The following is a 23,144-nucleotide window of genomic DNA, read 5'->3' as shown; positions in this document are numbered from 1 at the left end:
TCTGGGAGTGACTATCTGAAGACGTTACTTCATGGGTTTGTCTCCGTTCTAGGACTCTGGGAGTGACTATCTGAAGACGTCACTTCATGGGTTTGTCTCCGTTCTAGGTCTCTGGGAGTGACTATCTGAAGACGTCACTTCATGGGTTTGTCTCTGTTCTAGGTCTCTGGGAGTGACTATCTGAAGACGTTTCTTCATGGGTTTGTCTCTGTTCTAGGTCTCTGGGAGTGACTATCTGAAGACGTTTCTTCATGGGTTTGTCTCTGTTCTAGGTCTCTGGGAGTGACTATCTGAAGACGTTACTTCATGGGTTTGTCTCTGTTCTAGGTCTCTGGGAGTGACTATCTGAAGACGTTTCTTCATGGGTTTGTCTCTGTTCTAGGTCTCTGGGAGTGACTATCTGAAGATGTTTCTTTATGGGTTTGTCTCTGTTCTAGGACTCTGGGAGTGACTATCTGAAGACGTTACTTCATGGGTTTGTCTCCGTTCTAGGACTCTGGGAGTGACTATCTGAAGACGTTACTTCATGGGTTTGTCTCTGTTCTAGGTCTCTGGGAGTGACTATCTGAAGACGTCACTTCATGGGTTTGTCTCTGTTCTAGGTCTCTGGGAGTGACTATCTGAAGACGTTACTTCATGGGTTTGTCTCTGTTCTAGGTCTCTGGGAGTGACTATCTGGGAGTTGTTTGAGTTGGGGAACCAGCCGTACAGACACTACACTGACAGACAGGTCCTGACCTACGCTGTGAAGGAACAGCAGCTCAAACTAACCAGGCCCCGGCTCAAAGTACCCCTGGCTGAGCGCTGGTGAGTACACACACACACAAACACACACACACACACACACACACACACGCGCGTGCACACATACACACACAAATGCATAAATGCACTAATGCGCACACGGGCGCCTACGCAGGATACACCACAATCCTTTGGTCTGTAACCAATCATTAGTACTCCCTATCCTCATATCAACCAATCAATGCCTTTTATACTGGCGCACGAACCAACCATTAGTCTTCTTCTCCTGACATGGGTTGTAATCAATACCTTATTAACCTGGCTATGAGCCTCTCATTTGGTCAGCACCATATAATACATATTTCTGGCATCTCACACGTATTTGATACACTGCCGATTTTGCAGGTTTTCCTACTTACAAAGCATGTAGAGGTCTGTAATTTTTTATCATAGGTACACTTCAACTGTGAGAGACAGAATCTAAAACAAAAATCCAGAAAATCACATTGTATGATTTTTAAGTAATTCATTTGCATTTTATTGCATGACATAAGTATTTGATACATCAGAAAAGCAGAACTTAATATTTCAGAAATACAGAAACCTTTGTTTGCAATTACAGAGATCATATGTTTCCTGTAGTTGTTGACCAGGTTTGCACACACTGCAGCAGGGATTTTGGCCCACTCCTCCATACAGACCTTCTCCAGATCCTTCATGTTTCGGGGCTGCCGTTGGGCAATACGGACTTTCAGCTCCCTCCAAAGATTTTCTATTGGGTTCAGGCCTGGAGACTGGCTAGGCTACTCCAGGACCTTGAGATGCTTCTTACGGAGACACTCCTTAGTTGCCCTGGCTGTGTGTTTCGGGTCGTTGTCATGCTGGAAGACCCAGCCACGACCCATCTTCAATGCTCTTACTGAGGGAAGGAGGTTGTTGGCCAAGATCTCGCGAGACATGGCCCCATCCATCCTCCCCTCAATACGGTGCAGTAGTCTTGTCCCCTTTGCAGAAAAGCATCCCCAAATAATGATGTTTCCACCTCCATGCTTAACGGTTGGGATGGTGTTCTTGGGGTTGTACTCATCCTTTTTCTTCCTCCAAACACGACGAGTGTAGTTTAGACCAAAAAGCTCTATTTTTGTCTCATCAGACCACATGACCTTCTCCCATTCCTCCTCTGGATCATCCAGATGGTCATTGGCAAACTTCAGACGGGCCTGGACATGCGCTGGCTTGAGCACGGGGACCTTGCGTGCGCTGCAGGATTTTAATCCATGACGGCGTAGTGTGTTACTAATGGTTTTCTTTGAGACTGTGGTCCCAGCTCTCTTCAGGTCATTGACCAGGTCCTGCTGTGTAGTTCTGGGCTGATCCCTCACCTTCCTCATGATCATTGATGCCGACGAGGTGAGATTGCATGGAGCCCCAGACTGAGGGTGATTGACCGTCATCTTGAACTTCTTCCATTTTCTAATAATTGTGCCAACAGTTGTTGCCTTCTCACCAAGCTGCTTGCCTATTGTCCTGTAGCCCATCCCAGCCTTGTGCAGGTCTACAATTCTATCCCTGGTGTCCTTACACAGCTCTCTGGTCTTGGCCATTGTGGAGAGGTTGGAGTCTGTTTGATTGAGTGTGTGGACAGGTGTCTTTTATACAGGTAACGAGTTCAAACAGGTGCAGTTAATACAGGTAATGAGTGGAGAACAGGAGGGCTTCTTAAAGAAAAATTAACAGGTCTGTGAGAGCCGGAATTCTTACTGGTTGGTAGGTGATCAAATACTTATGTCATGCAATAAAATGCAAATGAATTACTTAAAAATCATACAATGTGACTTTCTGGATTTTTGTTTTAGATTCCGTCTCTCACAGTTGAAGTGTGCCTATGCTAAAAATGACAGACCTCTACATGCTTTGTAAGTAGGAAAACCTGCAAAATCGGCAGTGTATCAAATACTTGTTCTCCCCACTGTATGTATTCATCCTTCTCTGGATGTCTGGCAAATAGTGTTCCTTTTATCAAGCATGTTACTCATTTTAAACAACCTGCGGATTTAACGCTGACACACACAGACACATACCTTCCTATATGCTGACCAATCTTTCCAATCACAGTTTCTGTATCTGGCTTGTATATATTCTCGTCAGATTGTAAGACTGGCGGCCAGAAACAGCTGACGAAGGACTTCCTCATCATATTGCTGTTTTCTAAATCAATTCCATGGTAGCTGCCTCATTTCAGTGTGATACAGCAATTTTTCATAATAAATGGACTATTGATGAACCTCCAGAATTACAGAGTAACACTTCTTCATCCCTTCCCCAACCCTCTGCCCTCCCTCCCTCCCTCCCTCCCTCCCTCCCTCCCTCCCTCCCTCCCTCCCTCCCTCCCTCCCTCCCTCCCTCCCTCTGTCTGTCTGTCGCTCCCTCCGCCTGTCTCTCCCTCTCCCTCCCTCTGTCTGTCGCTCCCTCCCCCCTCTTTCTCTCTCTCCCCCTCTCTCTCTTGCTCCCTCCCACTCTCTTTCTCCCTCCCTCCCTCCCTCCCTCCGCTGTCGCTCCCTCTATCTCTATCTGCCTCCCTCCCTACCTTTGACTGTTGCTCCCTTCCTCTGTCTGTCTCCCCCTCCCTCTGGCCCTCCCTTTCTCTCTCTTTCTCTCCCTCCTCCCCTCCTTCTCTGTCACTCCCCTCCTCCTCCCTCCCTCCCTCCCGCTCTGTCGCTCCCACCTCCTCACCCTCTCTCTCCCCACATCCCTCCCACTCTCTGCCCCCCCCCCCCCCCCCAGGTATGAAGTGATGCAGTTCTGCTGGCTGCAGCCAGAGCAGAGACCCAACAGTGAGGAGGTACACCTCCTCCTCACCTACCTGTGTGCCAAGGGGGCCAGTGGAGTCCAGGAGGACTTTGAACAGCGCTGGAACTCCCTGAGACCCAACCTGACTGGCAGCACCACCCACAGCCACACCGCCCCAGCCCCTCCACCACTAGCCCAGACTACTGTCCCTGCCCCAGCCCGACCATCTATCCCTGGGGAAGTGGAGTTGGAGCCGGCCTCCACCTCCCGCAACTCCTTCCCCCTCCTAGAACACTTCTCCCAAGACAGCTTCCACTCAGACAGCGGTGACGACATCCTGACCGTGACAGAGACCAGCTATGGTGGGCTCAACTTTGAGTACAAGTGGGAGCAGGCGAGAGCCGAGCAGCCATACTGTTCCTCATCCACCAGCGGGCCTCTGGGCCAGGGCAACCCTCACTACCAGGACGTATACTACCCCGTCGGGAACACCTCCACCTCGGGCAGCTGTAAAGGGGACGGAGGGGGTGGAGGGCTTGTTCTGGGGGTCTCCCCATCCTACTACGAGTCCGACCACTCCGGATCGGGGTCAGGGTCGGGGGTAGGGGTGGTGCCGGTGTTGAGCGCTCACAGCCCTTCGGTCGGCAGTGAGTACTACATCCGTATTGAGGAGCCGGTGGAGTGTAATATCAACCTGGATGATAGTGTGGTTGACTACAGCCCTGGGTTGGAGGCTGAGGATGGCAGCCTCTCCTCAGGGAGCAGAACCCCACAGCCCCAGTCCCAGTCCCAGTCCCAGTCCCAGCCCAGTGCCTACTGGTCAGCAGCAGCAGGCGACAGCAGTGGGGGTAAACACAGTACCCATGACTCTGACAATAGCCCGGCCTTGTCCCTGACCATGGAGCCTCTCCTGAGACAGACAGCCAGCACAGCCAGTCCCGTGGAGCTGGGGCGGTCCCACCAGTACTTCTCACCCAATCAGAGACAGGCTTTCTACTGTGAACAGTCGCCCATTCGAGAGACGTGTTGCCAATCACCAGAGGACACGCCCATAATGTCCCAGCTGAACCTGCATCATCCAATGGGGAGGCTGGAAACCCCTTTGGGGGTGGGGTCCTCCCACTCCCAGTGCCTGAGTAGCCCTAGTCTGGGACACTGTGACCCCTACCTCGAGGCTAGCCAAGGCTTCACTACCACAGCCAGGCGGACGGTTAGTGAAGGCTACTATGACATGATGGGTCCCCTCAGAAAGACTCTACCCATGGCTAAACATATTAGCATCGACGTGGAGACAGGGGATGGGGGACTTTTGGTGGGAGGCAGGAGGAGAGGAGAAAGTGACACTGGGGACATCGACGATGGTGATCTCTTCTCTGAGAGAGAAGCCACCAACTGGACCTCCAACCACTCGGCCAATAACAACAGCATGACTTTTGACCTTAGGCAGACGGGCCAATCACAGGACAGTTATCTGGACCTCCATTACACCAACACCACGACACACTCCTCTACTGTAACAGGCTCGTGTAACAGTAGCAACATGTGCCAGCAGCACAGCTCCAGAGCCTTCAGCTATATGGAGGCCACAGGGAGAGAGAGCGCTGTCTGCTCTTCCTCTAGCAGACTCAGTGAGGGTAGTAGTGCTACTACATATGGTCACCTGTGTCACGGAGCTAGAGATAAACCTGTGTGTCTCTCAGACCACTCTACCCTAGATCATCTCAGAGGTGTTGCTGTTGACTCTCTCTCCAGCTCTTCTGTTGCTGTCAAGTGTGTTAACCTCATAGGTGGTGTAAAGGACGGCGTCCCCACCACCAAAACTACAACTACGGTGTCTGTAGAGGGACACAGTAAAAACCCATCTCTGATTACAGGAGAGAGGCAATTCTCCCATCCCAAGATGATCCCAGGACCAGGCTGTATCCAATCTCCGTCCACATACATGGAGCTTGACACTCACACAGGCCTCAGCACTAAGGCAGTCCTGACAGAGAAGCAGGGGGGTAATGTCTGGGAGATACCTTCACATGTTAAAGACAGAGGTCCAGTGGAGGTGATGTCTGGTGGTGTGGGGGAGAGGAGGCTGGGGATGGGGTTGGCCCACCCTCAAGGGGTACTGCTGGAGCCGGTCAGGTCCTTGTTTGAGGCTAGCAGAGGGCTGGACAGTGGGTTGGAGATGGCCGGTCATTCCAGCATCAGCCTAGTGGACATCAGCAACTGTAGCTACGACGATGAGGATGATGACATAACGGATATCACTTCTGGAATTTTGGCCGACTACTCCCTGGACTATGCTGACGAGGTCGGAGACGATCTAAGCCCCGCCCACCACCCCCACGGACGCTCCATGCAGAACCCGGTGGGAACCCCTGACTCCATGGACACCCTGGACATGCTGTCGCTGTCATTGTCGGTTACCACCGCCAGCCCCTGTGAGGCCTTCAGCCTTGATGACGTCTTTCTCCATCCCTCCTCCTCCCTCTCCTCCTCTTTCACCTCCTCATCTCTCCTCCCCAAGTCCCTGGACAGTGGCTACGACACAGAGAACAATGAAAGCCCAGAGTTCATCCTAAAGGAGGGAGGTGGGAATGGGGACTTCCTATTGGACTGCGAAGGAAACCAGCAACAACACCCAGTCCTCGGTGGGAGCCACCTGGCCCGCGGTGGGGTTAGCCTGGGGCCGAGGTCGGACCAGATGGTCCTTCAGCAGGTGGACCTGGGTGATGGGGTTGGGGTCACTCTGTGTACCTCTTCCTCCTCTGGCTGCACTGAGATGCAGCTAAAGGGACTAAGTGATAAGAATCCGTTCGTGGACTCTGCCTACTTCTCTGACTACGACGCGGAGAACGAGAGGAGTCCCCAGGATGAAGGGAGTAACTTCTTCTCCAGTCCAGGAGATAAGAAGGACTTTGTGGGGCACACAGCCTCGAAACAGAGGATACGGTCGGCGAGGAGAGATGAACTCCAACCACAGACGGAGAGAGAGGACGGTTACCGTGACCTGACAGACCTGACAGGAAACACAAACACAAATGGAGTGGTGGTGTTTGACACTACCACAGGTTCCTCTCCCTCCTCGGCCCCCGGCCCGCGCCTCTCCATGCTGGCCCCCTTCCCCCCTCAGATGGGGGGCTGTCTGGCCAAAGAGTCCGCCCCTGACGATGCTGTAGGCCTGGAGTCTGAGCACAGCGGCGAGGAGCCGGCATCTGGGTGCAGCTCCACCATGGTGTCTGAGGGTTCCTCCACAGTGCAGGAGGCTTCAGCCAGACACCCTGACCAGGAGAACCATCACAGGGCCTCAGAGGATGACTACTCCCCCATCCAGTCCCTGGGCTCCGACTCTACCATAGACTACAGAGAGGAGGTGATGAAAGAGAAGGAGGAGGACGGGGAGGGAGAGCAGGGATCGACTGAGGAGGACATGCCAGAGTTTAATCAGGTCGACGAGGATGGAGAGAATGGAGAGAGAGGAGGAGAAGAAGAGGAGTATGAGGAGTTAGAGGAGGAGAACGAAGAGGAGGAGGAGAAGGCTGGCTACAGCAGACACCAGAACGGTCCTGTTGGCCTCCTCACCTCATCTCCATCGCTCCTCTCCTGCTCCCCCTCACTCCAGGAGCTGTGTCGAGAGGTGGAGAGGCGAGCTCCTCTAACCGAGGGGGAGGAGTCAGACGACAGTGAGTCAGAGGAGGAGCTGCGGAGCTACAACCTGCAGGAGGAGCTGAGCGAGGAGGACAGTGAGGGAGAGGTTGGTTATATATGGGTTATATTCACGTTCCCCATTTTCCTACATGATGTTATTCTATTTTAAACCTGAGATCTGCAATAGGAGCAGCAGCGCCACTGGTCACTGGTCACTGGTCACTGGTCACTCACTGGTCACTGGTCACCCCTTATCATTTTAGCTCAGAGGAAATGAGCATTCAGCGTGGTGGTAAAACAGAATGGTAGTAAATACTCTGCTGTTCTATCTGGCATGCAATGATGTGCAATGATGTGCAATGATGTGCAATGAGGTCAGAGAGGAAAAAAACACTGTTTATTGTTTGAAGTCATGTATTTTTGTTGTAGTATCACAAACCGGCCACAGGAGTCTGGTGTCACCTTCATTTGGGAGGACAGGCTCGTGGTAATGGCTGCTGCGAAATAAGTGGAATGGTATCAAATACATCAAACACATGATTCCATTCCATCGGCTCCGTTCCAGACATTACTATGAGCCGTTCTCCCCTCAGCAGCCTCCTGTGAAATGGAGGGGGCCGTTTCTCCACTGTAGATTGGAGCTTTAATCATGTAAAGCAGTGTTTCCCAAACCTGAGGAACATTATGTGTTTCTGGCCAGGTACTAACACAGTTAATTCAACTAATCAACTCATCATGAATAGTGGAATCAGGTGTGTTAATGCTAGGGTTAAAAACTACAATGTGCTCCACTTTGGGTTCCCAGGACCAGGATTAAGACACTGATGTGAAGTGTGTTGTGACTGACTCACTTGACTTGACTAGGTGATGGGGGTGCCGGTGGTGGTGAGCGATAGTAGTGGGGCCAGAAACCTCCGCAGCCTCCTCAAGATGCCTACGCTCCTCACACAGTCCTTCTGTGACGAGCTGGACAGGAAGAAGAAAGCCGTGTCCTTCTTTGATGACGTCACCGTCTTCCTGTTCGACCAGGTCAGTCACTCTGCAAGCATAGTGACATCACTATGGTTAATTAATGGCAATACTTCATTCTGGATTTTTAAAAAGGCACCACGCATTATAGAGCATTCATAGTCTTTATAACCACTGCATAGATGCATCACAAATAATTTATAAGCAGTCACACAACATAAAAGTGGTGTTGGGCCAGTTGAATTGTTGTTTTCTATACTGGTAGATGTATTTGAGACTTTCTGACTGATTTCTCTTTCACCTCCAGGAGAGCCCCACAGGAGAGCTGGCTGACTTCACGTTTCCCCCAGGAGCAGAGTCCAGCGGCCAGGCCTCAGGCGGGGAGAACCCCCAACCGGACCTCCAGCCCCACCCCACCATGGGCCACCACCTCCACCCCCCGGGCAGGGCACCACACGCCTCAGAGGACTCTGATGGCAACATGTCAGAAGAAGGTAAGAGTGAAAAATAATTTCAGTTACAAGAACAGTTAGAGACCAAGAGTGTTAAGAATGGATCCCTGAGGGATACAAGAACAGTTAGAGACCAAGAGTGTTAAGAATGGATCCCTGAGGGATACAAGAACAGTTAGAGACCAAGAGTGTTAAGAATGGATCCCTGAGGGATACAAGAACAGTTAGAGACCAAGAGTGTTAAGAATGGATCCCTGAGGGATACAAGAACAGTTAGAGACCAAGAGTGTTAAGAATGGATCCCTGAGGGATACAAGAACAGTTAGAGACCAAGAGTGTTAAGAATGGATCCCTGAGGGATACAAGAACAGTTAGAGACCAAGAGTGTTAAGAATGGATCCCTGAGGGATACAAGAACAGTTAGAGACCAAGAGGATTAAGAATGGATCCCTGAGGGATACAAGAGTTAGAGACCAAGAGTGTTAAGAATGGATCCCTGAGGGATACAAGAACAGTTAGAGACCAAGAGTGTTAAGAATGGATCCCTGAGGGATACAAGAACAGTTAGAGACCAAGAGGATTAAGAATGGATCCCTGAGGGATACAAGAACAGTTAGAGACCAAGAGTGTTAAGAATGGATCCCTGAGGGATACAAGAACAGTTAGAGACCAAGAGGATTAAGAATGGATCCCTGAGGGATACAAGAACAGTTAGAGACCAAGAGTGTTAAGAATGGATCCCTGAGGGATACAAGAACAGTTAGAGACCAAGAGGATTAAGAATGGATCCCTGAGGGATACAAGAACAGTAAGAGACCAAGAGGGTTAAGAATGGATCCCTAAGGGAATCCACAAGCTACAGTTAGGTATACTGTATCAGTTCTAAACCCCCTCTCCTCTGTGTGTGTGTGTGTGTGTGTGTGTGTGTGTGTGTGTGTGTGTGTGTGTGTGTGTGTGTGTGTGTGTGTGTGTGTGTGTGTGTGTGTGTGTGTGTGTGTGTGTGTGTGTGTGTGTGTATCGTGTGTGTGTGTGTATGTGTGTATGTGTGTGTGTGTGCGCATATTCAGGTGGTGGGTTTGAGTGGGAGGATGACATCCCATTGATGACCAGCCCGTTGTCCAGCCCGTCTACAGCTGAGCCACCGGTCTTCGATCCCATCCCGGTCCCTGCTGCCAAGCCTCCCAAGGACAAGCCTCCCGAGGACAAGCCGGTAGCAGTAACAGCAGCATCACAGTTCTCCCGCTTCAGCGTGTCCCGCTCCCGCTTCTCCATCACACACGTCCCCAATCCAGACATGAACTCTGGAGGTCAGTCCTGTTGAACACACCCCTGGTACTGTAGTAGTAACTAGTGTCCTGTTGAACACACCCCTGGTACTGTAGTAGTCACTAGTGTCCTGTTGAACACACCCCTGGTACTGTAGTAGTCACTAGTGTCCTGTTGAACACGCCCCTGGTACTGTAGTAGTCACTAGTGTCCTGTTGAACACTCCCCTGGTACTGTAGTAGTCACTAGTGTCCTGTTGAACACTCCCCTGGTACTATAGTACTGTAGTAGTCACTAGTGTCCTGTTGAACACTCCCCTGGTATTATAGTACTGTAGTAGTAACTAGTGTCCTGTTGAACACACCCCTGGTACTGTAGTAGTCACTAGTGTCCTGTTGAACACTCCCCTGGTACTGTAGTAGTCACTAGTGTCCTGTTGAACACACCCCTGGTACTGTAGTGGTCACTAGTGTCCTGTTGAACACTCCCCTGGTACTGTAGTACTGTAGTAGTCACTAGTGTACTGTTGAACACACCCCTGGTACTATAGTACTGTAGTAGTCACTAGTGTACTGTTGAACACACCCCTGGTACTATAGTACTGTAGTAGTCACTAGTGTCCTGTTAAACACTCCCCTGGTACTACAGTACTGTAGTAGTCACTAGTGTCCTGTTAAACACTCCCCTGGTACTACAGTACTGTAGTAGTCACTAGTGTCCTGTTAAACACTCCCCTGGTACTACAGTACTGTAGTAGTCACTAGTGTCCTGTTCACAATACTGAGCCCAGCCTAGCTGTACTGACCTGGTTACGTAGTGTCCTGTTCACAATACTGAGCCCAGGCTAGCTGTACTGAGCTGGTTACGTAGAGTCCTGTTCACAATACTGAGCCCAGGCTAGCTGTACTGACCTGGTTACGTAGTGTCCTGTTCACAACACTGAGCCCAAGCTAGCTGTACTGAGCTGGTTACGTAGAGTCCTGTTCACAACACTGAGCCCAGCCTAGCTGTACTGAGCTGGTGTTGTTATGCATCTGTAACGGATGTGAAACGGCTAGCTTAGTTAGCGGTGCGCGCTAAATAGCGTTTCAATCAGTGACGTCACTTGCTCTGAGACCTTGAAGTAGTAGTTCCCCTTGCTCTGCAAGGGCCGCGGCTTTTGTGGAGCGATGGGTAACGACGCTTCGTGGGTGACTGTTGTTGATGTGTGCAGAAGGTCCCTGGTTCGCGCCCGGGTATGGGCGAGGGGACGGTCTAAATTTATACTGTTACACATCCACCATATCTGCTGGAGTGGACAATGTACTGTCAAAAGAAAGAGCAGCTCAGTACAGCTAGCCTGGGCTCAGTGTTGTGAACAGGACTCTACGTAACCAGCTCAGTACAGCTAGCCTGGGCTCAGTATTGTGAACAGGACTCTACGTAACCAGCTCAGTACAGCTAGCCTGGGCTCAGTATTGTGAACAGGACTCTACGTAACCAGCTCAGTACAGCTAGCCTGGGCTAAGTGTTGTGAACAGGACTCTACGTAACCAGCTCAGTACAGCTAGCCTGGGCTCAGTATTGTGAACTGGACTCTACGTAACCAGCTCAATACAGCTAGCCTGGGCTCAGTGTTGTGAACAGGACTCTACGTAACCAGCTCAATACAGCTAGCCTGGGCTCAGTGTTGTGAACAGGACTCTACGTAACCAGCTCAGTACAGCTAGCCTGGGCTCAGTATTGTGAACAGGACACTACGTAACCAGCTCAGTACAGCTAGCCTGGACACTATGTTACCAGGTCAGTACAGCTAGCCTGGACACTATGTTACCAGGTCAGTACAGCTAGCCTGGACACTATGTTACCAGGTCAGTACAGCTAGCCTGGACACTATGTTACCAGGTCAGTACAGCTAGCCTGGAGCCTACAGCTAGGGTCAGTACAGCTAGCCTGGACACTATGTTACCAGGTCAGTACAGCTAGCCTGGACACTATGTTACCAGGTCAGTACAGCTAGCCTGGACACTATGTTACCAGGTCAGTACAGCTAGCCTGGACACTATGTTACCAGGTCAGTACAGCTAGCCTGGACACTATGTTACCAGGTCAGTACAGCTAGCCTGGACACTATGTTACCAGGTCAGTACAGCTAGCCTGGACACTATGTTACCAGGTCAGTACAGCTAGCCTGGACACTATGTTACCAGGTCAGTACAGCTAGCCTGGACACTATGTTACCAGGTCAGTACAGCTAGCCTGGACACTATGTTACCAGGTCAGTACAGCTAGCCTGGACACTATGTTACCAGGTCAGTACAGCTAGCCTGGACACTATGTTACCAGGTCAGTACAGCTAGCCTGGACACTATGTTACCAGGTCAGTACAGCTAGCCTGGACACTATGTTACCAGGTCAGTACAGCTAGCCTGGACACTATGTTACCAGGTCAGTACAGCTCAGGTCGACACGACAGTGTGAAAAGGGAAAACGTCACATCTGCGCTAACCAATCCTCTTCTCTTGTCTCACAGGGAGCAGTGAAGATGGAGAGAGGCAGTGAAAGGAGGATTGAAGGGGTCTTCTCCATGACAGGAAGGAGTATACCTCCTCTCCTAGTATGACTACCAGGTGTTCAGACCTGGGATCTCAAGAACCTGATGACCCTGTATGAGCCAATGCCTTGTATCGTAGTGACACAACATCTACATTCCAAATGACAGCCTAGTCCCTATGTGCCCTGGTCAACAATAGTGGAAAACATAGGGAACATAGGGTGCCATTTGGGATGCAGACAAACACCTTAAATGGTTCCTTCTCTAACTTTGTATTATTACTCCAGAGAGAGACAGAGAGACTAGCTGTAGGAATGATGACAAGAGTCCTGAGAGGACCACAACCAAGCCGTATGTGACTGATAATATAGATGTCTTAGAGATATATAACATCTACACTTATGACAATTATTAATAACTTCTTTGCTCAAATCACCATTGACGTTCAGTAGCGTCAAGTCATTTGGGGAAAATGGAAAAAGAGACAACAAAAAAATGAAAAAAATGACAGACTTGGTCTCATTGCTGCTCTCTCATTGGCTGCTTTGGTCCTCCATCTGCTTGCTCATCGGCTGGTTGGGTCTTCTAGAACAGTGTTACAGTGCTTCCCTGGAGCCATTGAATAATGGTTGATGACCGCCCCACAGGAAGCTTCTCTCTGTGGGGGTTCAAAGATGAAGACAACCCCCCCCCTTTACAAATGACAGAGGAATAGGGGTGGGGGTACTGCGGAACTTACTGTGCCCCCTTGACAAAGCCACAGGAAGGTGGACGGTCTTGCTGATGTTTTAGTTCAGGGATAAAAAATGTATTATTATGATGTTACACCATAGCATTGAATATGTGTTTCTGATTGGCTTGAAGGGCATTCTAGAGCGTGCATTATTTCCGTATAACTCACGGTATATTTGCACGATAGAAAGGTTCGTTCTTACATATTATATGTTTGAGTTGCTTTTGAAAGCAAAAGTTCAATTGAAAACATTATTGGCATGTCGAGCTAGGACTGATGGCTTGGTTCGCTAAACTAGCAAGTCAGTTTGTTTGGTTACCAAGGCAACCACTGTCGCTGTCTAGTAAACTTGCTAGCTACTTCAGTGGATGTTAAACACATTTCTACTGGCAAATTAACACATTTCTAGCAGCAAATGTGTTCAATTATAGCCCTGGTATAAAAGGGATAATCAACTTGCTCTATGCATACTGGAAAAGTGGGAAGTCAGCTGGAACACACCTTCCACATCGTTCATTATTTTCCATAGAACGCATAGTCTCTGGTTGATTATCCCTTACATAACAGATCGTTAGAGCCAGAGCCCCGTTGAAATCTATGTATGTTATAATATATATGGCTCTGCTTACAACTTGGTAACACTGGTATGTGTCTGTTTCACAGTTCTTTGTAACGTTAGTTACTCCTCCTCTTACAAAGAAAGGTTGCCGTTTTGAAACTGCAGTAAAAGTGCAGTAACTGCAGTCAACTGTGGTATTTTGGATGCAGTAATTACAGAATAACTGTAGTGTACTGCAGTTGAACCTCAGTTATACTGCAGTTGAACCTCAGTTATTAGGTTAGTTAGGTTCAGTTTGCTGTCTTTGCAGCAACTGTGGTATTCTGGATGCAGTAATTACAGAATAACTGCAGTGTACTGCAGTTGAACCTCAGTTATACTGCAGTTGAACCTCAGTTATTAGGTTAGTTAGGTTCAGTTTGCTGTCTTTGCAGCAAACTGCAGTTATACTGCACTCTAATGGCAATCTTTTTTGGTAAGGGTCCTCTCTCTGGTCAATGAAGACCTCCACATCTGTTCAACATGCACTTCCTCTATTAGAATTATTAGGCCAGTTGAGAAGCTCTAAAGTAGATGTATTTAGGGTTTGAAGCCGTGAAAATTGGAACACATTTTTTTGTACTGAACAAAACCTGATAAGAGTGCCATTTCAGCCGAGCGTTGTAGGAGCCTGTTAGTAGCACCACCTATAGATCAATGTTGAAAATACATCTACTGTACCTGCATTTACGTTTCAGGTCACCCCTGTGTTGGGTCTACATGACTAAAATATAAGGCGGAGAACACTGTTTGTAATGTTAATGTAGTGGATCTGTTACAGCATAGATCCATTAGGGTCATGTTCCTTAGGTATGAATAGGGGGGGGAAGTACTGAAATGAGGGTGAAACTATCTGGACTTAAAATTATATATATATATTTAACTAGGCAAGTCAGTTAAGAACAAATTCTTATTTACAATGAAAGCCTACCGAGGAACTGCCTCGTTCAGGGACAGAATGACAGATTTGACCTTATCAGCTCGGGGATTCGATCCAGCAACCTTTCGGTTACTGGCTCTAACCACTAGGCAACCTGCTGCCCACTTGTCTGACTTGTCCAATAAGACACGCTCATTAACGTTTTTCATTGCAAAACCTTTTCCGTTAAGTGCCCTAATGAACGTGACCCAGGATCCCTGTTTGTGTCTGTCCCTGGAAACTCAAGGGTCAGTTGGTAACAAAACATTATTAGTGTATTATAATGCATTATAAAGGACGCTATAAAGCATTATACATTACTGTCTAGCCCATGTAATGATTCATACAGTAGCTTTGCTCACGTTTCATTTAACCAGCGATACAGTGAGTGGAATGTGACGGCGGGAGAGAAAAGAGGGATGAATAGAAGAAAGAGATTTGCATCCTAAAATGGCACCCTTTTCACTTTATAGTGCACTACTTTTGACCAGGACCCAATGGGCCCTTTATAGTAGACTACTTTTGACCAGGGCCCATAGAGCATTTGGGACGCCACCCAGGTGAAGCCACAGCCAAACTGGTTTGGTCATAATATCTCTTCTGGACGGTTTTCCTGGACACAGATGAATCGTAGTCCTGGACTAACAAACACTTTCAATAGAGAATCACCATTAAAATAGGTTTTGAGACCAGGACTTATTCTGTGTCTGGGAAACCAGCCCTGTATGTTTAAATGCAAGAGTGACTTTCAATTCAACTACATGTCTATACTATATCTGTCATGAAGCTGTGATTGTCACCGGTCTACCTACACCATCTAATGCAGGTCTATTTTATTACATGTAAGAGATGGTTATCTGTACAGGTGTTCAAGGTGTACAGACATTGCAACAGGACGGTTACAGATTGGCACATCTCACATAATAATGTATGAATGTTATCAACATGTTTCAAGATCATTTGACTTGGTTTTACTACTGCTGTACCCTCTCCTCTCCTTCCGGGGCCATGTATCAAGCGTCTCAAAGCAGGAGTGCTGACTTAGGATCAGTTTGGCCTTTTAGATCGCAATGAATAAGATCACACAGGCAGGACCTGATCCTAGATCAGTACTCATTCTCTAAGACATTTGATACATCACTAAAAGGGCCAACTCTATTTTTTCTCTCTCTCTGCCTGCCTTTTAAGTTTTTCACATTCTGCAAGAAGAGAGACTTTTCCCCTAGTATTTCTTATCTACCAATATGAGTATGTTTCTGAAATGGCATCATATTCTCTGTATAGTGCTCTAAGAAAAATACTCATATTTGTGCACTTATATAGGGAATATGGGCCATTTCAGTCACAACTTTAAAACCTCTATGGGATCGGTGTCCCCACAATGGGACGGTTCAGCTAATGTGATTAGCATGACGTTTGAAGTAACAGGAAGATTTCCCAGGACATAGACATATCTGATATGGCCAGAAAGCTGAAATTCCTGTTAATCTAACTGCACTGTCCAATTTACAGTAACAGTGAAAGAATACCATGCTATTCTTTGAGGAGAGTGCACAGTTTTGTACTTGAAAATGTATCAATAAACCAATTAGACACATTTGGGCAGACTTGATACAACATTTTGAACAGTAATGCAATGGTTTATTGGATCAGTCTAGAACTTTGCACATACCCTGCTGCCATCGTATTTCAGACACCACTTTAAAGTAATCCACTGCAGCCAGATTGTGGAGTTACTCACCCGCTCCTCTTCGCTCTCTGTGGAGCATAAGTCCTCAACCAGTCCATGTCGGCTTGTCTAAATAGTGGCGGTGCGTAAACATTGCACTTACCACAAATTCCTTGTTTTCCCTGTGTTTGCCGTATTGTACATTGCTTTTGTCATTAGCACAATATACATGATCCCGATTTTAGCTTCAAGGTGGTGGCCATTTTGAAAATCCTAAAAGGTCCTAAATTGAGCTGATTTCAATGGCACACTAAAACATGTCGGGCGCCATAGTTTTAAAACACAGTGGATAGTGCTAAAACAATTATTCCATATCTGAATTCTGCCATCTTTATGCACGTTGGCCATTTGCCAAAGAGAAAGGACAACAATAACCCATGGCTAAGCTAAATAGACAATTGATATTAGTTGAGAGTTGAGTAGGTGAGATGGGTTGGTCCGTACACCAGTAGTAACACCATCATGGACCCCAGGAAGAGTAGCTGCTGCTTTTGCAACAGCTAATGGGGATTCTAATCAAATACCAAATACTAAATCATCATCACTCTATAGATCCATTCTAGCCTGGTCCCAGATCTGCTCTTTCCAACTCATTGTCAAGCCAAACCTTTGACATAGCAATTCCACAAGGTGTTGGTAAGAGAGCAGAAAGCGACTGGCATCCAGGCTAGTTCCATTCCTCAAGGCCTATGTCTCAGTTTCATGGCTGTCGTGCTAAAGTAGAATTCAAGACAAATAAATCAAGACAGTTTTTTTTCCCCTCTTGTGTCTGTCACATGTATTGCTTTGTTTGCTGTAATTAATTAATGTGATCATAGGCGCCTGAGCAGTTGAGCAAATGAATCAGCTGCATTCCCACTTTGTATGTTTTTGCACCCTCACATTTTTAGACCAGAAAAGTATCACGAACCATTGGGGAATTTGTCAATACGCTTGTCGTCTTTAGCAACCTGGGAATCAGTGAAACACTCCTTGACCAGAGGCCCCAGGTGATCCGCCACTGCCGGGCGGCACATTGTCCTCATAGAGAAAATACATTAACTTCATCCTTGCTACTGTTCTATGATGAAGAGTCTCTCCCTTCTCATATAAAGTTAGGATTCATGAGATAACCTGTAAGAGCTTTAGTGCACAAGCCCCTTCAGTGTCATACATGTAAAAGATTTGGTAATGTGTCAAGTGTGTGCAGAAGGGAAGAGTATTGTATGCCAAATTAATGGAAATGCTGCAACTGTGGAGGTGAACATGTGCCTGAATGCCTGGAGTGCCCTGTTAGGGTGAAGGAGAATGTGGTGGCAAGGGTAAGTAGTGTCCTGTTAGGGTGAAGGAGAATGCGGTGGCAAGGGTAAGTAGTGTCCTGTTAGGGTGAAGGAGAATGCGGTGGCAAGAGTAAGTAGTGTCCTGTTAGGGTGAAGGAGAATGAGGTGGCAAGGGTAAGTAGTGTCCTGTTAGGGTGAAGGAGAATGCGGTGGCAAGGGTAAGTAGTGTCCTGTTAGGGTGAAGGAAAATGCGGTGGTAAGGGTAAGTAGTGTCCTGTTAGGGTGAAGGAGAATGCGGTGGTAAGGGTAAGTAGTGTCCAGTGTGTCTCCTATAGGCAGTGAAGAGAATTGGAAGGATGGGGAATAAACAATGGTAGTAGAGCAACCAAGACCAGTGAAGGGAATCGGTCAACCGAGGAATAGTGAAATGCTACATGGTGAAGGAGAATGGGGGACTTTGTATTATTTAGTGTCAATGGTCAGAAACTGTACAGCACAAGCGGAGAAGAAATCTAAGAACATTGGAATTAATCATTGTGAATGCCTCAGAACGTTTTTGGGGGGGTGCTGAGTCTGTGCAAGAGATCCTGTCAGTGAATGTATGGCCATCACGGAACCCTGAGCCTGTGTATTTGGAGTGGACTGTGATTGAATAAGTGGGATTGGTTCTTAGTTGACGTGTTTTATTTGGTATGATATCATTTTTCCCATATCCCATGTTTATTTTTTCAATTCCACTACCAGCTGGTGGCGATAATGTGCCATTAACATTGGATACCAACTGCCGTTAAACCCCATCGAAGAAGAAGAAGAGTACGTTGTGTTCCAAGTGGCTCTTGGGTAAAAGTAGGCGGTAGCAGACAACAGGATTCTTGAAAAGGGTGTTGAACGTTTTCTTGACTTATAGATCAGGTAAACTCTTTGCAAATAATTTTTCTGAAGTAAGGTCAGCCTACATGAGACGTTTATTTGTCACAATTTAAATCGTTTTCTGATATTTAATTAGATGTTTGATTGCTCTGGTATAATGTTTATCTGAAAGGAATAACTTTGCCTACACATTTCTTGTCATGTGAAGAAACAGTAGTTTCCTCGATGGATTTGGTAAGTTTGGCTGCTTTTTAACAGTAGTGAATAGCTCAGCTGTATACGTTCAGTTAACTTTTAACATTATATCTCTGCTGTGTGGTATAAAAAAGTTTGGTTAACTAACAGTAGCCTATAGCTCTATTGGTCTAGTTTTCATAATCTTTCATCTTCCACATCAATGCGTTACATTTGAACAGCTGGACAAAATAAATCATGGCGGTAATTAACTTGTAAACCATGGCGGTAATTAACTTGTTGTCTCCTTCAACAAAGTAACCTTCTAGCCTATTGCACACAATGCTCTGGGTAATTGCGGCAATTCACCCACTATGCTGTTTACTTTGTGCATCTAGCCTACTTCATATCGCGGAGTCTACCTTTAAACTCAGAATATGCTATTCTGTTATTTTGACTCTTTTGAATGTTTTTCTTTTACTAATATTTCTTGATTCCTTCCTAAATATTTATTAGACTGTTTGTAGAGGCCTACCTCAAGTCCCGGCAGTGTGTCAAGGCCCGTATTTTGAGAGGGTGGAGCTCCTCGTTGCGGTTCTGCTCCTTGTTCTACATCTCCTAATCTCTCCTCCTAACACGTATGAACCCAGAACTTCGTCGAGCAGCTGACCAATTACGTGAGACTTTAGTTCTGGATTAATCAAGATTAGCTCAGTGGTGAGAGTTGTGGTCAACTCCACTGAATGCTCAATCAAAGGTTCTGAACATAAGACAGGGGGCGTTACAAGTGTTATCAGTTTTGACATTTGTACTAAGAGTAAAAAATATATATACCACTTCCAAAGTGCTGAAATTATTTTCTATGTACAATACCTCCTGCGTTCACCAGGACAGAGCTAGCTCATCCCCCTCCACCCTGCCAGAGTGCCAGGGTCGTAACTCTCCCAGTAGGCCTTACTGCTAAATCTGAAGAGGGTGTCTGTGTGGCTGGTCGACTGCAGGAAAACACCAGGGCAGAGTAGAACTTCAAGAGGGGGACACGAGAAGGAAGGAGATGGAGATTTGATTTCATCAAGTAAGAACAATGGGGTGTGTGGATTAGACTACAATCTGCTTCTGCAACTTCTGTTAATTGATAGATACAAAATATACTGTATATTTATGATAATATTTGTTTAGGGACCCATATTTCCAAAACCTAGTTATTCAATGTCTTTGTTTCTCTCAGTAGGGGGGACTTATCATCTGGGGGGCCTCAAAAACATCATGATGCTGACGAGACAGAGAATAATCTCACCAGATCAGAACATCTCAAGAAACCCCAGCAGAGACGTACAGGGAATAAACCTCACCACTACTGCTCTGACTTTGGGAAGCGATTCACTACACAAAGGTCCTTAATTCACCAGCGGAATCACACCTGAGTGAAACCATACCGCTGCCCTCAATGCGGGAACTCTTTTGCTGCATCTAACACCTTAAAATATAATCTAAGAATCCATACAGGAGAGAAACCGTACTACTGCTCTCAGTGTGGAAAGAGTTTTGCTGCATCTAACGCTTTAAAATCTCACCTGTCCAGGGTGTCTTAAAGTACACAGACAGAAGAAGCAATACAGGAGAGAAACCTTACAGATGCTCACAGTGTGGGAAGAGTTTCACTGCTTCTCACACCTTAAAATTTCATCTGAGAATTCATACAGGGGAGAGGCCTTACCCCTGCCTTGATTGTGGGAAAGGTTTTGTTAGTGCAGGAGCCATAACTATACACCAGCGTGTACACACTGGAGAGAAGCCTTATAGCTGTCATCTGTGTGGAAAGTGCTTTTCTGTTTCAGAAAAACTAACTATACACCAGCGGATACACAGTGGAGAGAAACCTTATAGTTGTGATCGGTGTGGGAAATGCTTTGCTCGGTCACACTACACACCAGAAAACACACACTGGAGTGAAGCCTTATAGCTGTGATCAGTGTGGAAAGAGCTTTGCTCGAGCTTCCCCCCTGAATAGACACCAGCGAACACACACTGGAGAGAAGCCTTATAGTTGGAATTAGTGTGGAAAGAGCTTTGCTCGAGCTTCCCCCCTGAATAGACACCAGCGAACACACACTGGAAAGAAGCCTTATAGCTGTGATCAGTGTGGGAAGAGATTCAGTCAATCAGGGACACTGAATTCACACCAGCGAACACACACTGGATGTCTTATGTCTGTCTGTGGAAAGATCTTTTCTCATTTAGGGCCAATGAAAAAACACCATAAAGCAACAATATGCCATATTTCATCTCCCTCCTATCCAGTTCCAGATAAAAGTGGAATAAAGTGGAGCAGTGTTCTAAGACCATCTCAGTCTTCTTTCATATACTATTATTATTATTAAATAAAGACCACGAGGCATCACTACAGACAACCTGGTTCGAATCCAGACTGTATCACACGTGATTGGGAGTCCCATAGAGTGGCGCACAAATGGCCAAGCGTCGTCCGAGTTTGGCGGGTGTACGCCGTCATTGTAAATAAGAATTTGTTCTTAACTGACTTGCCTAGTTAAATAAAGGTTAAATAAAATACATGTAGAATAATGTTTCAACAGTAGTATGTATTCATGTATTCAATTGATCAATAAATTCAATCCATTATCTTCTGAACAACCTTCTGCTTATTTCTACACTTAATTATTTATTCACTAAATGTATTAAAATGCTCCTAAAACTGTAATAAATTATGCATTACATAATTATATCCATGAAAAACAATATAAACACAAAAAGTAAAGTATTGGTCCCATGTTTCATGCGCTGAAATAAAAGGTCCCATAAATGTTACATGTGCACACATCATTTTTGTGCAGAAATTTGTTTAAATGCCTATCAGGGAGCATTTCTCCTTTGCCAAGATGACAGATGAGCACTCTGGAGAAGATTTTCATCAAGGTTCTCTCTGTACTTTGCTCCGTTCATCTTTCCCTCGATCCTGACTAGTCTTCCAGGCCCTGCCGCTGAAAAACAACCCCACAGCATGATGCCAAAACAACACATCCCCGTAGGGATGGTGTCATGTTTCCTCCAGACGTGACGCTTAGCATTCAGGGCAAAAAGTTCAATCTTGGTTTCATCAGACCAGAGAATCTTGTTTCTCATGGTCTGAGATTCCTTAAGGTGCCTTTTTGGCAAAGTCCAAGCGGGCTGTCATGTGCTTTTACTGAGGAATGGCTTCCGTCTGGCCACTCTACCATACAGGCCTGATTGGTGGAGTGCTGCAGAGATGGTTGTCCTTCTGGAAGGTTCTCCCATCTCCACAGAGAAACTCTGAAGCTCTGTCTGTGACCATCAGGTTCTTGGTCACCTCCCTGACCAAGGCCCTTCTCCCCTGATTGGTCAGTTTGGCCAAGCGGCCAGCTCTAGGAAGAGTCTTGGTGGTTCCAGACTTCTTCTATCCACTGTGTTCTTGGGGATCTTCAATGCTGCAGAAATGTTTTGGTACCCTTCCCCAGATCTGTGCCTCCACACAATCCTGTTTCAGAGATCTACAGAGTCTGCCTTTCCAAATCATGTCCAATCAATCAAATTTACCGCAGGTGGATTCCAATCAGGTTGTAGAAACATCTCCAGGATGATCAACGAAAACGGGATGCACCTGAGCTCAATGTTGAGTCTTAGAGTAAAGGTGCTGAATACTTATGATGCAAATAAGGTATTTCTGTTGTATATTTTTATTACATTTCCCTCAAAAAAATGTAAAACCTGATTTCACTTTGCCATTATGCAGTAGATTGATGAGGGGGAAAATGTATTTAATCAATTTTAGAATAAGGCTGTTACATAACGAAGTGGAAAAAGTCAAGGGGTCTGAATACTTTCTGAAGGCACTAAAAGTCGACCTCCTTAATTATTTATATCAACAACAACCAAATTGCACTTACTCTATGCACACTCACTACACTACCCACACACTCACTAGACTACCCGCACACTCACTAGACTACCCGCACACTCACTAGACTACCCACACACTCACTAGACTACCTACACACTCACTAGACTACCCACACACTCACTAGACTACCCACACACTCACTAGACTACCCACACACTCACTAGACTACCCACACACTCACTAGACTACCTACACATTCACTAGACTACCCACACACTCACTAGACAACCACACACTCACTAGACAACCACACACTCACTAGACTACCCACACACTCACTAGACTACCCACACACTCACTAGACTACCCACACACTCACTAGACAACCACACACTCACTAGACAACCACACACTCACTAGACAACCACACACTCACTAGACTACCCACACACTCACTAGACTACCCACACACTCACTAGACTACCCACACACTCACTAGACTACCCACACACTCACTAGACAACCACACACTCACTAGACTACCCACACACTCACTAGACTACCTACACACTCACTAGACTACCTACACACT

At 46.8% G+C, this 23,144-nt stretch overlaps 1 protein-coding gene and 1 pseudogene across 1 annotated transcript; both read left to right on the top strand.

Annotated features, from left to right (window-relative positions):
* Nucleotides 1–437: 437 nt before the first annotated feature.
* Nucleotides 438–17,107, top strand: LOC139397366 (serine/threonine-protein kinase LMTK1-like; the record flags this gene model as incomplete). The annotated part of the gene is made up of 7 exons (XM_071144126.1): nucleotides 438–475; nucleotides 658–807; nucleotides 3,529–7,279; nucleotides 8,038–8,202; nucleotides 8,450–8,636; nucleotides 9,662–9,901; nucleotides 12,373–17,107. Coding segments are annotated over 7 exons (4,560 nt in total), but the record flags the coding sequence as incomplete, so codon positions are not given.
* Nucleotides 17,108–19,759: 2,652 nt separating this feature from the next.
* On the top strand, nucleotides 19,760–20,986 carry LOC139397370 (zinc finger protein 180-like; annotated as a pseudogene).
* Nucleotides 20,987–23,144: the final 2,158 nt, after the last annotated feature.

The sequence above is a fragment of the Oncorhynchus clarkii genome, unplaced genomic scaffold (genome assembly GCF_045791955.1).
Source record: "Oncorhynchus clarkii lewisi isolate Uvic-CL-2024 unplaced genomic scaffold, UVic_Ocla_1.0 unplaced_contig_1461_pilon_pilon, whole genome shotgun sequence".
Taxonomy (NCBI): Eukaryota; Metazoa; Chordata; class Actinopteri; order Salmoniformes; family Salmonidae; genus Oncorhynchus; species Oncorhynchus clarkii.
The sequence above is the reverse complement of the archived record's forward strand: the minus strand, read 5'-3'. Positions and strand labels throughout refer to the sequence as shown.